At 43.1% G+C, this 19436-nt stretch overlaps 1 protein-coding gene across 5 annotated transcripts in view; it reads right to left on the reverse strand.

The window, feature by feature from the left end:
* The window catches only part of git1 (G protein-coupled receptor kinase interacting ArfGAP 1), a 27360-nt gene extending 8171 nt beyond the window's left edge, over positions 1–19189 (reverse strand). For 2 of the 5 annotated variants that reach the window (XR_191601.3, XM_004567014.4), the window contains exons 1-19: positions 18752–19189; positions 13290–13423; positions 10948–11060; positions 10148–10253; positions 9471–9557; positions 9228–9358; positions 9001–9095; positions 8826–8868; positions 8602–8646; positions 7484–7532; positions 7056–7128; positions 6363–6460; positions 5481–5589; positions 5002–5126; positions 3874–4026; positions 2733–3068; positions 1446–1508; positions 1027–1103; positions 581–751 (exon numbers count right to left, since the gene is read on the reverse strand). Coding sequence is in view for 4 of the 5 variants with exons in the window: in XM_004567014.4 (XP_004567071.1) it covers positions 581–751; positions 1027–1103; positions 1446–1508; positions 2733–3068; positions 3874–4026; positions 5002–5126; positions 5481–5589; positions 6363–6460; positions 7056–7128; positions 7484–7532; positions 8602–8646; positions 8826–8868; positions 9001–9095; positions 9228–9358; positions 9471–9557; positions 10148–10253; positions 10948–11060; positions 13290–13423; positions 18752–18803 (2060 nt within the window). In the remaining variant the exon portion in view is untranslated. Of the gene's footprint in view, positions 1–580; positions 752–1026; positions 1104–1445; positions 1509–2732; positions 3069–3873; positions 4027–5001; positions 5127–5480; positions 5590–6362; positions 6461–7055; positions 7129–7483; positions 7533–8148; positions 8176–8601; positions 8647–8825; positions 8869–9000; positions 9096–9227; positions 9359–9470; positions 9558–10147; positions 10254–10947; positions 11061–13289; positions 13424–18751 lie in introns of all 5 variants that reach the window. The other 3 variants (XM_004567016.4, XM_004567017.4, XM_004567018.4) reach the window with 3 other exon arrangements.
* Between the last annotated feature and the right edge of the window lie 247 nt (positions 19190–19436).

Here is a 19436-nt window from a genome sequence, read left to right on the forward strand (position 1 = left end):
GGTGCTGTCTATGTCTATCAGACATGTGCTGCTTTGCATTAATCTGACGGCAGCTGAGCACTTGAGTGCACCCCGCTCATTCTCCTGGAAAAGTCATGAAGGGTAAACTTAGGTTAGGGGACACAGCACCAGTGTAAACTTCATGCAGTCACATGATCTCCTGTGTCTATGAGCTGCTCAGCTCTTTTCTAATTTACAGTAAGACTACTTAAAGTAGCTTTTTGGTGGTTTTGGTGCATTTTCACCATTTCTGACCCAGGGGGAGATTTTATTTAAACCGTTTACAGTTTTTATACATGGTCTTATATTTCCACCCCGAGTATACTCTTGTTTCTGTCCTCTGTCTTTCTTTCACATCTTTGTGATTCGGCCTCTCATAATGTCAACATCAACTGATTGTGAATTGCTATGATCTGATTTGATATTGAGGGTTTTTTCTGATTGAAATCAAGAAAAAAATAAGCATAACATTAGCTTAACTCAATGTCTGACAGGCTGGTTGTAAGACACGATTAGATTTGTAATTTTTATGCATTTTATTTTAAGATGAAAAGGACTGTGCCACCATTTTTTCACCTACCTGTCGTGTTTGAACTCCTGAGCGGCCCTGAGCAGCTCCTGGATGTTCTTAGTCACCTGCTCAGTCTTCAGTATGACGTCCTCTGTGCAGGGTAAGGTGGGGTCTGGCTCACCCCCCTCCCCACCCTCCTCAGGCTCCCCACGGCCTTCCTCTTCACTGCTGCGGCCCATACTGGATAGGGAAACGCATTACCCGCGCAACAATTAAAACCTCAGATCGAGGACAGTAGGTGACGGTCATGGATGAGCATTTACAGTCCTTATGTGGCATTATGTCAACAGCTTGTGCCCCTCGTTTCTTACTAAAAACTGCTACCTCCACATTTGTGTTATAAGTAATTGAAAACAGTTTCTGTGAATCCATTTAAAAAATAAGATCATTAGAAAAGTAGAAAAGTTGGTTTTAGAAAGCTAGGACATTTTTCAGATTTACATTCAAACACTGACCTTACTGAGGCGTCGTACAGTTGTGTGTTGTCGTAGTCGCTGTCGGTGCCACTGCCGTGCTTCTCTGGTTTAGGGACCTGGAAGAAAAACACAGCAGGAACTAAATAATCACCACACATCATGTCCTGTAAGTATACCTCTTCAATCAAAATTCTAATTTTCATTTGTTTCCATGTAATTGAGATGGTTTCCACTGATGTCCATTAAATGGGACAGATATTACACTACATTTAGTATGTGGGTAATTCTAATGGGATGAGGGATATTCTGTGATTGAATCTCAGGATTAGGGCCAACAGCAACAGACCCATGAGACGCTGGTTTGGATAAAACAATGTAAGCCAATAATCTCAACTTTCTGAATGCATTAAGTGGAGGATCATAAAAAGAAATGAAGAGCCAAAACAGCAGCAGCTCACCATGTATCTACCCATCTCTGCAGATCCAGACAGATATGGACTCCCTGAGCCGCCCTTCCTTACCTGGGAAGACAAAGGGAACACAAGGATAGAGAGAGGATGAGAGAGAGATGGAGGAGCATGGGTGAGGCCAGAAAGAAGATTAAAAAGAAATTGAAATATTAGCAGAAAGAGACAGATGATGAAATGAGCAGGGGGGAAAAGAAGCGTGGGGACATAGAGAAGAAGTTTTCTTTTTAAATAAACAGCAGGAAAACAAGGCAAACGAGTCAGTGAGAGCAGCACTGAACAACTCAACGGCCCATCATCTTTTTCTACACTACATGCCTCGCTGCTTATCTAACAGGAAGCAAACATACTGTCAACTAATCTAGCTTCTTCTGCTTGACTTACACACGGCACACAGCATCTAAAAAGAGACTACCCACACTCAATACTAATGTTGATCTCTGAAAAACAAAATGCATAATTACATACTGTGAGATAATACTACAAACTCAAAGACGAAATGGCAAACAATGCAATGACAGACAGAATGCTTACATCCAGAGGATGCACGGCTGCACTGCAGTGAGCAAAGAACGGACAGGTGAAGAAACAGACAGACAGAAAACAGACAAACAGGTAAATCTCTGTGTGAAGAAACAGTCACCAACTTGGTGCGGCGGTGAGATGTGTCTGCATTCTGTAGCTCTATTAACGTGCTGTAAACTAAATGCTGCTGAACTGCTCACCTGGTTGTCTGCAATATGAGAAACTTTTTTTTTAATTTTATTATATCTTTTCTTTAAAGTGGCGGTGAAACAAAAATGAACTTCTGTGCATCTGTGTGTGTGATCCCAGCATTTCCAGATTAAGCAACTGTCCAGCAGCAAAGACGTCAAAGGGGTTTGAAAAGGTCAAAGTGTGCAGAGCAGGCTATGCAGCGGTGTATCAGAGGCTTTTGCCAGGCAGCAGAACAGAGGAAACAGTCCTTTTTTGTTGTTTTTCTTTCCCATCTTTCTCCTTCAGGTCACACGTATGCACTCCATCATTTATGCAGTTTTAAAGCTCAATATAACAAATCTTTTTAAACCATTACAAAACTTCCCTTAAAAATGGGTTCGTGCACAACTGGATCTTTTGAAAGAGAAGGACTGAGAACTGAGATGCAAGGGGAAAGAAGAGGGGGGGAAATGTAAAGATCAGGATCAGACCATCACCTATTTAATCAGGCCAAAGACAGGCAATCAGAGCCACCGAGGCGAAGGTGGTGAGTGGAAAGGGGACAGGGCCGTTCTAACTTACGCTGGCTGTGTTGAGGGGCTGCAGGCGGGGCACTAGGGAGTCCAGGACTGGGGGACCGTGGGCCGTGGGGCCGGGGGCCGCCCCTGGCTCGTACATTGAGAAGGCCTGGCGTTCCCTCCGGTGAGGGTGGGAGTGGGGGGTGGCCGAGGAGGGCACCGAAAGCACCGGTGGGTCCCCTCCTGGCCCAAATCCACCCACTCCACCTCGCATCCCACCCACTGCCCAGTGGCCTCCTGTTCCCCCACCTCCACCAGGTCCCCCTACCCCATGGCCAGCTGCTCCCCCAGCCTGCTGGCCCCTCCGTAGCGCACTGTTCTCTGTCTGCATCCGGGTGATCTAAAGGAGAGGAGGAAGGCAGCAGGGAGGGATGAGACAATGGAGGGAGGGATGGAGGGAGGAACATGGGAAGGTTGAAGGGAATTGGGGGGGGTCAACTGAACGGTCAAAAACAAGCATCCATATTCAGGCTCATATTGGGCTTCACATATTAAGTCAGTATTGAGGGGGGGGGGATGCAACACATGGTATTACACTACAATAAGCTGGGACTGGGTCTTAGGGAAGGGGTGGAGGGCTACAGTACATACCTGAAAATACAGTGTTTGTGTTCAAGGGGTCAATGAGGGGAAACTGTAGGATCATCTGCCCTGAGGTACTGTTGCCTAGCGCCCTAATCTGACACATTTGTTATTTGCAGTGTGTTTTTTTCTATGTTTGTTTCAAATCTTCATTAAATCCTCAGTGACATGAGAAGATGAACACATAAATGAATCACTTAAGCCAGTCGCTAATGAACATATTAGGGAAATGACAATGACTCACGGGGGAAAAAAAAGATGCAACAATGAACAGCACATGAGCTCCATCAAAAGTAAATAACACCCTGACGGGGAAAAATCATCTTGCAAAGATATTAATTTATTCAACTGTCTCTCCATCATTATACCCTCTTTCTGTCTGAATCAACTGCCCCATCTCTTTTACCAATCTGCCTCGTGTCTTCTAGTCATCATTACCAAGCACATCTTTTATTCCAACTTCTATTCATTTTGTATTCTCTTTCTAAGAAGCCACGCAGCAAACCCTTTATTAGTCTGAATGGTCACTGCTAATCCTCTCGTTCCACCTGCACTCCTCCTACCTCCTTCTGGAGCCGCCGGAGCTCCTCGCTCAGGTTGTTGTTAACCTTCATCAGCTGCTGCACCTTAGCTTCTGAGGAGGCCAAAGCCTTCTTCACCTCCAGATACTCCTGCAGGGTGATGGGACCATCTGACAAGTCTGAGGAGTCCATACTCTGGATCGATAGGAACATATAAGGCAGGAGGTCAAACGGGTCGAAAGATTTGGGGAGGGGTTGTGACTGAACTCCTTCAATACATTCTGTATTTAGTGAAATTCATGCATTAACAAGGTTCTAAATGTGGTTGTAATTTATACATTTTTTTTAAGCTGTGGAAAAAAAACAAAAAAAAACAGCCGTGGCTTTGAGGCAAGAAGAGGCCTAACTTGAAGGTAGGATCTCTCACACACACACACACACACACACACACACACACACACACACACTAGACCTTTAGTTCTTGCTCTCAATATTCCCACTCACTTCCTGCCACCCCACAGCCTGCTCAGATTCAGCCCTCTACCACTCCCTGGAATTAAACCAATAAATACACCTTTCATAAACTACACTTTATAGCCTTCTGCTTGTGCTTCATTCACCACTACTTCTATTACCCCCTGCTTCATACTAGAACACACAATTCTTCGATGCTGTGAGCACCGTAAAACAACAAATCCATATATTTCCTTGGATTTAAAGGCGAGTAGATCCTCCAGCTTGGCGGGGTTTTACCCTGAGCATGAAAAGAAGCTTGTTACTGGTTTAGCTTCACTTCTACCCCTCCCACATGATTTTTCCTTCCTTTTGTTTCTTAAATCTGTCTCCTTCTCTTTTCCCTCCCATTACACATGCTCTCTCTGTGCATGAACAATGCCTTGTCTGACAGGGACCCAGAATAGCTGATGATGTCACTCAGGAGCTATGTGGCAGCCATGAGTACGGCCACTTTCCGCAAAGCATGTTGGGAGAAGCAGTCATTCAAGCCACTAAACTGTGGAAAAGCTTTGCTTACTAATATGACTGAATGAAATTCAGGGATAGAGGGAAAGGAAACACATCAAAATGGTGATTAACAAGTATGAAAGCCACAGAAATGTGGGGTAAAGGGTAGCTATTTAGAGAAAAAAAAAAGTGTGTCATGCTGTATACCTTTGCACGGTTGCTACGTTGCGTGTTGTTGTTGTTCTGGGTGGTGAGCTCGCTGTCTGTGTCCTCGTCAGAAGCTACACTGTCGTAGTCGTGCTGGTCATCATCGATGCCCAGGTCCAGCGGGTCTGATAACAAGGAGAAGAAAAATCTGCCCATTTACAGTTTTCTTTCACATAATATTAGCACTCGCTCTTCTCTCAAACGTGATCTTTCTCCTGGGAGTGCTTAAAGTAATAACACAGTTGTGTGTCGTACTTGACCGTTTCATGTAAGAATAAACTGTCACACAGGAATGATTCTCTTATAACTGTGCTGCTGCTGCGACACAGGTGATTTTAAAAGTTTTAAGGTTTTATGCTTTGCAGACTTTTGCACACTGGTATAAATCAATAAATGGATATCTATGCATCGTGCATATTAATCAGGTTAGATGGCACTGCCTTCAAAGTTTAAAGTCTAGCCCTCCCTCCCAGTCTCACCAGTAGGGCTAAGACCTTTTCCCTGCTGTCTCCTTTTGGCGTCACTCAAGATGTCGATGATGAGGGTAGCAAACTCCCGGGCGTTGAAACGGGCGAGCTTCTGGCGGCCCTGAGAAAAGAACAAGCCGGGAGTTACACAAACACATGCGCACACAAACACTGGCATCAAAGCCTGAAATTCAGTTCCGCATTTTTGTTTTTTAAAATCATGAGCTGAGTATGAGACAAATACAATGGGGCCCATAGTCAGTGGTTCAGTGCCTGTGTGACTGCTGTGGTCAGTTACCATGTGCTGTGGAAAAACACAGTCATACTCTCAACACACACAGCAACACAACATGTGCAAAGGAACATAAACTCTACAATTAGGTTAGCGTCCAGGCATCTGCATAAGAGCACAAGAAGGTCAGCTCCTACCAAAGTGTAAAACCATTCACAGAAGTTCGACTCTAAAGATGTGATTTCTTCTGTTTTCGACCATAAATAGGAGCCTCTGACCACAGTGAACTGCCCAATCACGTGAAAGCAAACGTGGCCATGTGGGAGTTGTTTGTATGTGTGTGTGTACACTTGGGTTTGAGTGTTTACACCAAAAATGAGCCATTCAGATGACTATAAACTTTGTAAGTGGACTTGAGATTTCGCTCTCTACCTCACAGGGAGAGCTAGAGAGATAAAGAGAGAGTGCAGAAAGATTACACTCTCACATCTGAGGAACAGCCACTGCTAATTTCACACTCCTTTCTCTGTCCCCCCCCCAACAAACACATAAACTGCCTATCTAAGAAATAAGAAATCTCCATTTTGTCTTTTTTTCCTTCCCCCCCTATCTGTTCCTTTAAATCAGTCATTACAAACGTATACAAGTATGTGCGTGTTTACCTGGTTGCGCGTTGCAGAGTATTCGGGGTTGACTGGTAGGAAAGGGACTGCGCTGCGTTCTGTTACCAGAGTGCTGTGGTTCTGGGTCGTAAGCCACACTGGAGACAAAAACGTAAAGCAGAAAATAAATCTGTGAGTGCGCGTTCAAACAACAAGGTCGCCCACATCCAACCACACGCAGCCCATCCACCACACATCCACAGAGATATAAACAAAGTACAGCGAATCTCTTACAGTGCAGTTTTGTGTGTGCTGTTGGTGGTGTGTCTACAAGTCTATCCCTGCTACTTACCTGTGTGCTTCAGTCAGAAAGCGCGCTCTGACTTTTGCCCATACTGAAGGAAAGGGAGAGAAGAGAAGGAAAAAAGAGAAAGAGCGAAGAGGAGGAGAGAGACTCAAGAATTTTCGAGGCACTTCCTCGCTCCATTCTCCTCCCCCTCTTTCACTCAAAACATTTTGGCCTTCCTCTTTAGCAGTTTTTCCCTTCTCTCGTCGCCCTGTCCTTCATTTCACTTCCTCTTTCTTTGGCGCTTCTTATCTTTATATCAGCTTCACTCCCATAACTTTTCCTCAAAAGTTTTTACATTTTTCTAGTTTGTTTCAACATCAATTGGTCCACAAAGGGGAAAAAGCCCAAACGCACAGGCCCAGGCAGACAGTCGTAGAGGGTATAAAGGAAGCGATAAGGCTCACCTGCATCATTTTCTCTGCGATCCACCTCGTCATAGACGTCCATTGCTAGCTCCTCAAACAGCCGATTGTTGAGCTGCCACACATGCGCACACAAATTGACATTAGCGGGTCTTATTCTACATGTCTATATAGATACAGCACGTGCTGAACAATAAGCATCAGCGTGACAAACCAGAGAGAGCAGATGAAATAAAATGAATTTAATAACAATCTCTCAGATTGACATGGAGAGAACAAACAGCTATGAGCAGAAAATCTGTTTGTGACAACAACTTTTCTTTTCACCCAACAAAAACTCTTTTCTTGTATTTTTTATTTTTTTATTTTTTTACTTTCAAGAACCTGTTTAAAAAAAAACAAATCCCCCCAAAACACAACAGCCTGTTGCTTTTGACATTATAACCATAAGCTATGTAAATTCAACTCACCGCTTGGAGCTTCTTCTTGGCAGCCTTGGCCAGTTCTGAGAGGTCCAGACTAGAACAAAAACACAGAAGATGACAATCAAAAAGGCATCATAAATATACAGTGGAATAAAGTCGCAGGGAGGAAGGGGACAGGGGAGGGAGATATGAGATGGAAGAAAAAAAGTGAGAGGGGTGGAGGTGGAAAGGGAGTTTTTTCTAGAATGAGGAGGGAAGGCGGGACAACTTGTTCTACTGGTGACTGCTGGTCAGGTAACAACAGCAATATAAATGTGAGTTGGCTTTCACATATTATGCTGTAAGGGTGTCAAGTTTGTGACACAGTGAGATTACAGAGATTCGAAGCTTTAAAGACTGATCTGAAACTCTTTAAATATGCTCTCGCTATGGCCAAAGATGTCACTAAGGATACACGCGGAAGTAAACTTTGAATATGCGAAAAAGCCTGGTGTGATTCAAACACTCGACAGTCTTTCAGTTACAAGACTTCTTGATTGTTTACATCTGTTTAAATCTTTACAGCTTTATAATCTATAAACAACTGTTCAATGCCACTCAAGAAAAGCTGGATGCATTGTGGGATACATGAGAGATGGAAGTATACAGAGAGGGGACCGATGGGGAGAAAGAGATTCTGGGGGAAAAAAGAACAAGGAAAGTAAAGATACCTCTGTGTCGGGCACTTAGGACGAGCTCTGACTCCACCAAGCACAGCGAAATGGAGAACAGAAGTGAGAAAAACAAGAGAAACAGACAGAAAGAAGGGGAAGAAAAGCCACATGAAAACAGCTTTAATTGTTGTTAACAAGAGGAACCATTCACCAGAAACAGAACAGATGCAAGTGGAGTTAAGATGACAGCACAGAAGTAAGACCCATTTCAGTAACGAACAGATCTGGAGGTGCAACACATCTCTGAACTGTAGCTGAGAAAACCCAGCGCCCATCAAACAAGTGAAAGAAGCCGTGCTAAGAAATGCTGAACTCGATGTGTCATGGCCTGAGCACTCGTGTGTCTTTCAAATCCACGCTGCAGTTCAGCATTACTTAACCAAGCGCGCTTCAAGTATCTACCTCACCAAATTCACAGTGAACAGACAGCTTAATAAAGACTTCCTTTACCTAACTCCTTTGTGGGGGCTTTGGTGCCACCCTGTGGTCAGAACACTAAATTATATCAATACATACATGTCAGACAGAGAAATTAAGCAGTCACAGAAGTAAGGCAAGTTTGGCAGCTGCAAGTTTAATCATGTAGATATTTGTTTTCAGGCAATTAAACGACAACAGACTTGCAGCTGTTCATAATCAACTTAAGACAATAAAAATGATCATTTGGTCCATACCTGTCTGCCATTTGAGGAATGATATAGTGGCCATTCTTGTGATCTGGGAGAGAAGAGAAAAACGTAACAACCAAGTAACAAAAATCTACCACAGTACGTTACTGAGGTTAACTGCTGTGCTTAAAGGCATGTGAAGAGGAGAACAAAAACAAGAAAAACTGGTGCATTAGGTTACCTGGACGCCGACCGCACAGGTAGAAGGCTAACCTGTCCGTCAGCTCATACTGACACTCTACCAGACGCTCTGCTAGCTCTATATGGCCCGCCTGCCTGGAACACACACGCGCACATGAAATGATTCTACTTGTGTTGTGTTTACCATTAGATGACTCAATTCCAGAGCTGAACAGGGTCTAAATGCAGGTTTTGTATTTACTGAATTGTGCTTTCAAATTCCTGTACCTAGCATAGTCCATAGGTGTGCGTCCGTTAATGTCAGGCGATCCAGGGTCTGCACCATACACCACGAGCAGCTCAGCCTGCAAGATCTGCCCTGCCTTGGCTGCCACATGAAGTGGGGTAGTGCCTTTCTCCTGTGGGACACACACAGAAACACAGTCACAAACAGAGACGCCTGGCATAAAGAGAGTAAGTTAACAGCACAAGACAAAATGTGAGTCAGTGGTAGATTTATTTTGTCCTGACCGGGTGGAAGAAGTTGGCCTGAGCGCCGAGGGACAGGAGCCGAAGACACGTCTCTAAACTCCCCGTCCGCACGCTTGAATGAAGTTGCTAATAGAGAGGGAGAAACAGACAGGTAAAGAGGAGAGAGAGAAACGGGGGGAGTCAGGGCGGAAAGATTAAACATCACAGAGAGAAGGAAACAAACTGAATTCCCTTATTAGCCCATAGAGGCAGCACAGCGCTAGAGATGATTGTTGCATCCTGCTGTGTCATTCAGATCACTCCCTGCTGGGTTTGGGGGGGGGGGGGGGGGTAATAAGTAAAAGAGCATCTGTGTGTGTTTGCCTGAGTGCATGCTTATGTGCAACGTCTGCTACTGACATTCATAAAGGAAACAACCTTTGTGCTTAGACTTGCTGTTCCACAGTATAGCTGTGTCAGTATAGGCTAATTAACCTGAACTCATAACATCCTACCCATCAGCTCAGTACAGAGTAACATTAGAGCGCAGATTAAAGACAATACTGGTTTTCTGTTATCATCCAAACAAGTGCAGAATCCTTCACTTAGCGGATAAAAGAAAGCATGCTTATAGGTCTACAGATGACAAGTCGAGTTAAATTATTCTCTAATTGTTTATCAAGAAAAAACAAGTGTCGCACGTATTCAAGTCAGCAGCTGTGTTTACGTTTTCTTACCTTACTGAGATCTTTAGTGGTGACGCCGTCGTCATCACGACAGGGCAGCTTGTGCACGAATGCGAGCATCTGGTATTTGGCTCTGATGAACTCTGACTTGGTGGGACTGCACAGGAGGGGAAGTTGAGATGGTTACCAAAAGCCCAGGCCTCAAAGGTAAACAAGAACACTCGAGGACAAAATATGTGGAACTGCAATTCATGCAATAAACCCTGTTATACAGGAAAATGCGTTTTAGCATCATGACTGCAAGTGCATATGGCGCCCCACCGAGGGATTTGAAGCCCCACTAGAGGTAAGGTCATTTTGATTTGACTTCATTTTTCTCTCTCACCCCCTCACTCTCATCAAATAGAAAGATCAGGCGCCTTTCTCTGTGAGGTACAGACACAGAAAGTGCTGTAATAACAGACAAACAGCCCCCCAGCAGTAATAAATAATCTCTACAGTGAACCGAACTGATGGGTTATGCCTAGTTTCCCAGTTTGCTTTACATAAATGGATAAAGAAATAAATCTGATGAACACTGCAGAGGTTTTTAAGAGGCAGTTCACACTAAACCTCCATTTTCCGGTGAAAAAGAAATGAGCAAATATTTTTCCTGCGGGTCCCGATCTCATGACTCTCCCAAAGCCATATTTCAGCCCACAATGCACTAATGTACTTAGAAACAAATACTAGTTGCAATTGTTCTTCACCAGTCAAAAAAAAAGAGAGAGAGAGAAAAATTATGCTTACAAAGGGACAATAATTTCTCTGTGTCCTAATGTGGATTTTGAGCCCGTGCAGAGCATACTTACTGGACTTTGTCCTGGGGGTTCGGTTTCCTGCGGCCACTCTGCACCTGAGCCGGGTCCAGGAGACTGTGTTCCCATATGGAGTTGGCCCCGTTACTGGCCAAGGTCTGAACCATCTGAAACACAAACGCGTACACACACACACACACACACACACACACACACACACACACACACACACACACACACACACACACAGAAGTGACTCAGTGATGGTTTGCTGTCATGAGCATGTTTTATTAAAGTCAGTGTAAAGCAGTGTGTTTGGAGTTTGTCACACGGAAGAAAAATGTGTTATCCTCTGGCTAAACTGACTGTTAATCACAGAAAATTAGGTTTCAATATCCTGAAAAAAAGAAAAAGCAATATTCTCTGCTTGGAGACGCTGTCTACTGAAGATGCTACGACTGTGCGCCCAATCATGGGAAGGCAGTTTCTTATGAAGATAAAGTACCTCTACAATTTGAGAAATGGATTATCAATCTAGAAGCTTTTTCTGTACAACAACCAGGCGATCAGCTCATTATGACCACCTGCTTAATATTGTGTTGGTCCCCCTTTTGCTGTCAAAACAGCCCTGACCCATCCAGGCACGGACTCCACTGGACCCTGTGTGCTGTGGTATCTGGTACCAAGATGTTAGCAACAGATTGCAAAGAAACCTTTAAGTTTAAACATTGAAGTCCTGCAAGCTGCGCGGTGCAGAAATGATTCATCAGACCAGGCCACCTTCTTTCATTGCTCTGTGGTCCAGTACTGATCCTCATGTGCCTACTGTTAGTGCTTTCAGCAGCTGATTGGGGTCAGCATGGGCGCACTGTCTGGTCTACAGCTGAGGCCCTACTGTGATGCTCTGTGTATTCTGACAGCAGTAACCTTTTCAGCAACGTGAGCTATAGTAGAATGTTTGTAGAATCAGACCACATAGTCCAACCTTCACTCTCCAGTGAGCCTCCGCTGCCCATGACTCTGTCACCCGTTCATCCACAGACAACCTGCTGTTAGGGCGTTTTCACATCTGATTCGTACTCTGGTTCAAATCAGTTAATGAGTCGGTAAACTTGTAGCCGTTCCCCCGTGCTTTGGTTTGTTTTCACGCAGAGAAAAATCCAAGTGAACTCCAAGTGAACCAGAATGTGTCACTACAAACCACGTGACAATGTTCAGTCTGCTTACTAGCCAGATGTGTCTGGAAGAAGGCGCTGTGTTCTGGACTATAACAGAATTTACTTTCATTAGCATTTGCAGATCTATCAGATTCTAACCCCTAACCCTGTGTGGCTGCTGGATGTTTTTAGCTCAAACTTGCTAATTGGTTTGGATCTAGGTGGGATCACATTCACACCATAAACCCCTCCAAAGGTTCTCGGTGCAGTCGTTGTGGTCTGCACCTGAGTGTGATTACAGTGTTTGCACCTGCACACATGAACCACACCAAAAAGGAAAATGAACCAAGTTTGACTTAAACGGATCAAAAACCGCACGTGTGCAAATACCCTTAGAGGTGCACAGGGCCGGAACCACCATACATTGATTGTGTGTGTGTGTGTGTGTGTGTGTGTGTGTGTGTGTGTGTGTGTGTGTGTGTGTGTGTGTGTGTGTGTGTGTGTATTTCTTTAGGTCACAAGACCATCACATTTACTAACATTAGCAAATGTTTCATGAAAACGATGCTTTTCTACAACATGCAAAAGTCACATTCAGAAAGTAGAAGACTTCCTGGGGTCTACTGATGCTAATGCAGTTCTATATGTTTTAAAATTACATCAGTGTTATGACTCCAGTGCATCACTGAAACATAATTTCTGGACTGGCCAGAAAATATTGGAAGAAATTAGTTTAACAGCTTATTTTCATAATTCAGTATCATATAGCTCACAGTCACAGTGATTTCTGTAACTATTATCTAACACATATAATGTGTTACGAAATAAATCTAAATTATCTTCAGTAAAGCTGCAGAACAACCCTGATACACATTTGTGCTCTACACTGGAATCAAAACTGGTTATAAAACCAATAAAGCCAAAAACTCCCACACTCCTCATGCCTCCTTAATTACAGGATGAAGCTGAAGCAGCACTAAGCACCTAAACCTGCATTAAGGCCATACTGAGACGAACACAGATATACAACAAGAGTACAGACAGACTCACAGATCAAAGTTAAACTAGATGATCAAATAAAAAATAAACACAAACTGCAGTACTGTGGATTTGCATCTTCTGAGCTGACTAAGATTTCTGCAGTAGCTCTTCTTTCGGTGGCACTATTCTGGGTACTGCGTTTGTCTCACAAGCCCTTCCCCGTTTCTCATTCCTTCGCTCTTCATTTCTCAGACTTACCTGCAGTAGGGAGGGAGGCCATCCGCTGTGCCTCAGGTGCTTGACTATGGAGATATGGCGGCCTAAACTGCGGTGGACCGAACAGCATTCATCACAAATCAGGACCCCTCGGTTGATACTGGTCCAGCCCGGGTCTGACAGACAGAAATACACAGAAAGCATTAGGATTTTCATAAGCACACTGTGACTGATAATTAGATTTTGGAGATTTTTAAAAATATTAAGTGCTTTCCATCCAGGCCACACGAACATACTCATAAATATCCACGATTTATGACGTGGGTGGTCCAAATTACAGTTTACTACACAACTATAATGCCATTTTTCCCAAGGAAGAGATGCAGTCTACCTACACTGCTACTCTTTTGGGCTTCAGTCAATATCAAGTCAAACATATGTGCGTCTTTTTTTATAGGTCTTTTTATCTGCTTCTGAGCAAAACCACATGATGGATAAAATAAAGATGAGTACCAGACAGTGATCCTGTCACAGATATTCCAATTAAGTTTCTAAGTTTTATACATTTCTCAGCTGAATGAGCACCTGGTTTGTATTATGCACATTAAGAGTAAAGCAGGATGTATATGTCAGTAATAAATCAAAGGGCTTTTATAACTGAGAGAATTTTGAATAAAAACTGGGTTATTGAAAAGACAAGAACTAGACATTTTTAAATATTAACTCTGAAAACTGACTTAAATAATGCAGAAATGAATCATGTGAAAGCACAACTATGTGGACACAGCTACATGGTTAACACTGTTGCCTCATAGCAAGAAGGTCTGAGACTCAAATTAGCCCATCTGGCCGGAGCCTTTCTGTTTAGTTTGTATGTTCTCCCCATTGCCTATAGGTGCAAATGGTTATCTGTCTCTATATGTTAGCCCTGCGACCAGCTGGCGACCTGTCCAAGCTGGCTGTACCTCGCCTTTTTCCCTATGACCATGGGATAGGCTCCAGCCCCTCCGTGATCCTAAATTTGATGGACAGATGATTCGACATTTCCATATATCAGATAGTCTTTTTTTTTTCTTTTAGGCATATTACATATTAAAGTGATTTCCCTAACATTCATTATGTGCATGTATGTATTTACTCATTAACGCTCTCCCCGACTTTGCCCAGATCAGCTGGTGTTGCAGACTGCCCTCTGGTTGACAAACTATGCAACACTCAAAACACAGTTGAAGGGTGTTTCTCCCTTTTATCTTTTACTTTTTTATTCTCATTTATCATCTGTTATAAACGCTAAAGCCGATGAGCAAATAGTTAATACTGGCTTATAATATCAGTTTGCTTGGTCAGGCTCTGATTGCAATCAATTTTAGATATTCCTGTGAAGAACTGTGCAAGTCTGATAAGAAACAGTTATAAATAGCATTTTTACAAATATACACGTTAGCTTGCACCTTACAGTCATAAACAGCTAGGAATGAGACAAGTTGTACTTTGCTGCCACCACTAAATATTACTAGTTTATTACAATGGCTTGACAAAGAAACCTGTTTTAATACCTAAGAGAAGAAACATATCTCTAAATGGGTGCAAATGAGGTGAGGAAGTGAAGGGCAGCAGCAAAGGCCAGTGCCAGTCCAATGACACTGAAAGACTGAGTCTGGGTTATGTTTATGCCCTCAGGACCCTGACGCGATGAATGCCTCACAACTAACACAGTCTGCAGTATCAAAACAAGCATCTGCACACTTACATGCACACTGTTCACGCCCAAACGCACACACATATCTACAATGTGTGTTGGTCACACTCAGCCTGGGATAAAAACTGTCTGGGCTTAGGGTATTAATGGAGCTAAAATAGTCCATCATCAGATGAACCGGCGTGCTTTAAGTCTTTTTGCCCATAGAAAAAAAGAGGGAAAAAAAATTAATATGAAATGCAAAATGGCTTTGAAAAAAGCAATAGCTCAGTTTAGAACAGCAGCCCCGTAGGCTTTAAAGGCCTCAGCAATTTAATTCCTTAATCTGTGTAATAAATATTAAAAAAAACTCCCACAGGCTAGGCTATCTGCCTGGTCTGCTAAATCAATATGAGGCTATGCCATTAAGCTATTAGCAGTGCTGTATTGGTGAAATCTGCAGCATGTTGCTGCATAATGTTGCCTAAAGTTGGCCTAATTCATCAATCTAGTATAGCATTTGTTTTTATAAGTGTCAGCTAACCCTGCACAAAAACATATGCTACAAATGAGTGCAAGTTTTTAAAATTGTGTTACACTCCACTCTTAAACACTGAGATAACATGTTGCACACATCTGCATACTTTGGCCGTTAACGAGTTAGCTTCAGGCTTGTTTGGTGTATATCACAATATATACACAATTAATACAGTGTTTAATTGTACTAAGTGTCAGCTTGCCGGATTTACTCCATCTTACTTCTAATTTTAACCAAACACAGCAACAACAGCAAAGCCTGACAGGGACACCAACACGACATATCGACTCAACCCCGCTGTTCTCTTCTGTGAATAGTTGCACAAGAGTTTCAGTTTCCTAAACAAATGCATCTGTGCGAAATAAAGAGTTTACTATAGTGACGATGTGATTCATTGTTGCCCGTAAACTGTGCAGATTGCCATGGTGTGACATTAAAGACTCCTGAAGCTTGGCTACGAAAAGGAGTATCAGTCGTCCTTTGTAGCCATGCCATTGAGTTATCCCCCAGTATGACACAAAGCTGGGTAGTAGGGAGGTGGCCTGTCACCAGGGGCTAGGTCAGCATTTTGCAGAAAGCACTGCGTGCGTGTGTGCGTAAGTCGCAAGGAGGGGCTGCATGCAGAGAGATGATGGTTGTAGAAGAAATGCACGGCTAGTAACAGGTACGCGAACAAGCCATCTACCATTGTGAATGCCTTATTTTGTCTAGTAAATAAACTAAAGCTTTAAAATATAACTAATATGTCACAGATAATGTGCATTTAATTATTCTGCAAGTTAATATAGTATCAACGAAAGGAGTTCAGCTGGGGTTTCATCAGTATGTAAAAAGTAACTCAAGGGGAACCAGAAAAGGAAAATAGGTGCTGAAGCATGTTAGTAAGTAATAACAGCAAGGTGTACAATGCAAGGCTGGACTGCAGCATTTAGACATAGGGGTGGGTTTTTATAATCGATTCATCGATTAAAATCGATTCTGGCTTGGATAACGTAAAATCGATTCATTAAAATCCTGAATCGATTTTTTAATATAAATTTATTTTGTCCGAAATGCCAGAATCTCTGGTGACATCTCACAAAATTTCAAGAACCACCAAACAGTAAATGAGAGCAGGTACAGGGATTCTGCACATAGACTTAAACACACAGCGCGACCCGCGGATCAGAATCAGTTAGATGTCGCCTTTCTCACAGTCGGGGCTGAAAGCCGACAGCTCGCTGATCCGGGTCCGCGCTTTGTGTTCACGCCCTTTATGCGCTGATTCTAAAGCTGTTAGTTTGATCTCTCTCCAAACAATATTGACCGAACCAGCAGCAAAAGAAGATCCAAACGCTTCACATAAACATCGTCATGAATTCACTCTTTTACTGTTTTGCTTCCATTGCGATGCGCAGCTCTCTCTCTCTCCCTCCCCCTCTCTACCTCTCTCGAACAGTTTCGCTTTCTTCATTATTCGCTTGCTTGTTACGCACAAGTCTACTGTTGTTTACAGCGCTGTCGGCCGCTGTTTTTTTCCCTTTTACATTCTTCCGAAAAGAAAACCTCATTTCTGCTGTTCAATACTGAACAAATTTAAACTTTTTAATATTATTCAAAATGCAAAATGCTTAGCCGTGTGTCTAATAAAACCGCTGTAACGTCAGAGGTAATGTTCATTAATTAATGGTTTTCTTTCGTTTTTGATGTACTGCAGAATATTTTTATAAAATCCCAGGCCAGGAAAACCTTCATGTTTTTCTGTGTTTTATCCTCAGCTACTTTGACACAAAGGCATCTGCTGTGATGCTCACACCTTGGATAAAGTCTTGCGAGTGTCAGCTTCCTTTTTATAGATACAAAAATATGTAAATGTTCTGATCTGAATTATACTTCTGACTGTCAAAATTTCCCAGATTTAAATCGAATCGAATCGAATCAAATTAAATCGAATCGTGGATCGAATCGATTTGGGACCTTGTGAATCGGAATTGAATCGATTCTAGAAATCAGTGACGATACCCAGCCCTATTAGACAGTTAAGAGTTATCAGGGGTCGCAGCTGTCATAAGAGCAGCTGCTGCACATGTATACATGAATGAACGCAAGCAAGGCACACAAGATCACCAATGATCAAGGGGATTGAACTGAAACAGCACGTGCATTTGGGGCTACATACGAAGGGTCTTATTGACATTGACTCTAACTCAGATTTTAACAAACACAGATGGGGCCAAAGGAGAAGTGGGTTGGAAACTAAGCTAGAATTATGGATGGCCATTGTAGTGGAAATCACTACGCCCTGAACAGTATGGATGAAAGCTAAGGCAGGTGAAGCTAGAAATTATGTCCCTTTTCCTTTAAAAACAACAACAACAACTTTGTGTTGTACTAGATTAATAGAACTGAGGTGGCTTTTAAATGATTTTGAGGTACAACTACAGGTATGGCTCATTTCAGGTTTATGTTGAACTGTGCTCCAACTTAGGATGACTGTAAACTGAATTTACTCCTATTAATTCACTATTTTATTTCTTAACTTTACTGGAGATATTCTAAAATTATCAAGTTAAACAAACAGAAACTCTAATTAAGTTTTTGATACTTTACTGTATTTTTTAAGCCAAATTGTTGTTAAAGCTACTGACTGGTCGCTGACGCTTTAGCTGAATCAGCTTGGCAATAACTTGGCGTTTAGCAAAAGTTAGCTAAAGTAGCTAACGTCATAGCTAAGCTAGCAGTATAAAAAGCACGAACTCCAAAAGCCACGGGCAAGTGCTAACAATATGATAGCTGTCCATCGATATAAATGTATTATTATATCTTAGGACATTCACTCTACCATAAATTCTTCTATCACACAGCTGCATAATGACTCAAAATCGCCAGCTCGCTAGCCAAGCTAAGCTAACGTGTTCGGAAGTCTGTCCCGGTCACGAAAATCAAAACAAACGTCTCTTCGAGTGGAAAGGCAGCATAAAGCTGACAATGGGATCTTAAACTGCCCCAAATAAACTACTCGTTCTTACATATGGCCATGGTCAAATAAATATACCTATCAAGTTATTCAATGGTTTACATTAACGTTGAGCAGCTGTTAGCTAGAGATATTCTCCCGTTGTGGCAACACGCCTATTTTTTCCAGTGTTTATTTTGGGCCTAAACGACGCTTTGCAGCCCTGGCCGTTTTCCTGCTCTGCAGACCCTCTGACAATGACAGCAACTTCGGCCTTGTTCTCCCACCACGTCGCCCCCATCGACGCATTGTTCCAGTCCCATGGTCTGTTTTCCTTTTTTTCTGTTCCTTACCTGGCGCACTGCAGTCAGCGCAGACTTCTGTTCTTTGTAGCTTTCTCGACATCTCGAAAGTGGATGAAACGAAGAGGTGGATGTCGGCGATGATGTGAATATTCGCCCGTCTTCCCCCCCCCCCCGGAGCTACAGACCGACGTCTGCCGTCAACCGATGCGGCCCCTGAATCCCCGGAAGCCGGGTGGTATGATCGGCTTTTCCCCCGGCCAGCTGACGACGACTGAGCTTCCCGTTAATTCCAGCGGTCTGTTCGCCCACGTTCGCTGATGAACTCCGAGGCTGGATCCAAGTTATGTGAACATAGTTAATCTGTTTGTATAAAGGATCTCATCTCGGAATATTGCTACAGTAAATCTGTTCCTTGCATTGCCTGCAACTCACCGAGAGACGGCAGCTCTTTACCTGACAGTATCCGCGCTCGCGCTCACTCACACGCGCTCACTCTCTCTCTCTCTCTCTCTCTCTCTCTCTCTCTCTCTCTCACACACACACACACACACACACACACACACACACACACACACACACACACACACCATCCCGACAACTTAGGACAGGGAGGGACAGGGCGTGATGATAACCTTATGTTCTTAAAAGTGAGGTGGTTTCTGTAGAATGGGACTTAATCACAATCTAAAATTCATGCTGACAGAAAAGTTACTAGATGTTAATCAGATATTGG

The sequence above is a fragment of the Maylandia zebra genome, linkage group LG14 (assembly GCF_041146795.1).
Source record: "Maylandia zebra isolate NMK-2024a linkage group LG14, Mzebra_GT3a, whole genome shotgun sequence".
Lineage (NCBI taxonomy): Eukaryota > Metazoa > Chordata > Actinopteri > Cichliformes > Cichlidae > Maylandia > Maylandia zebra.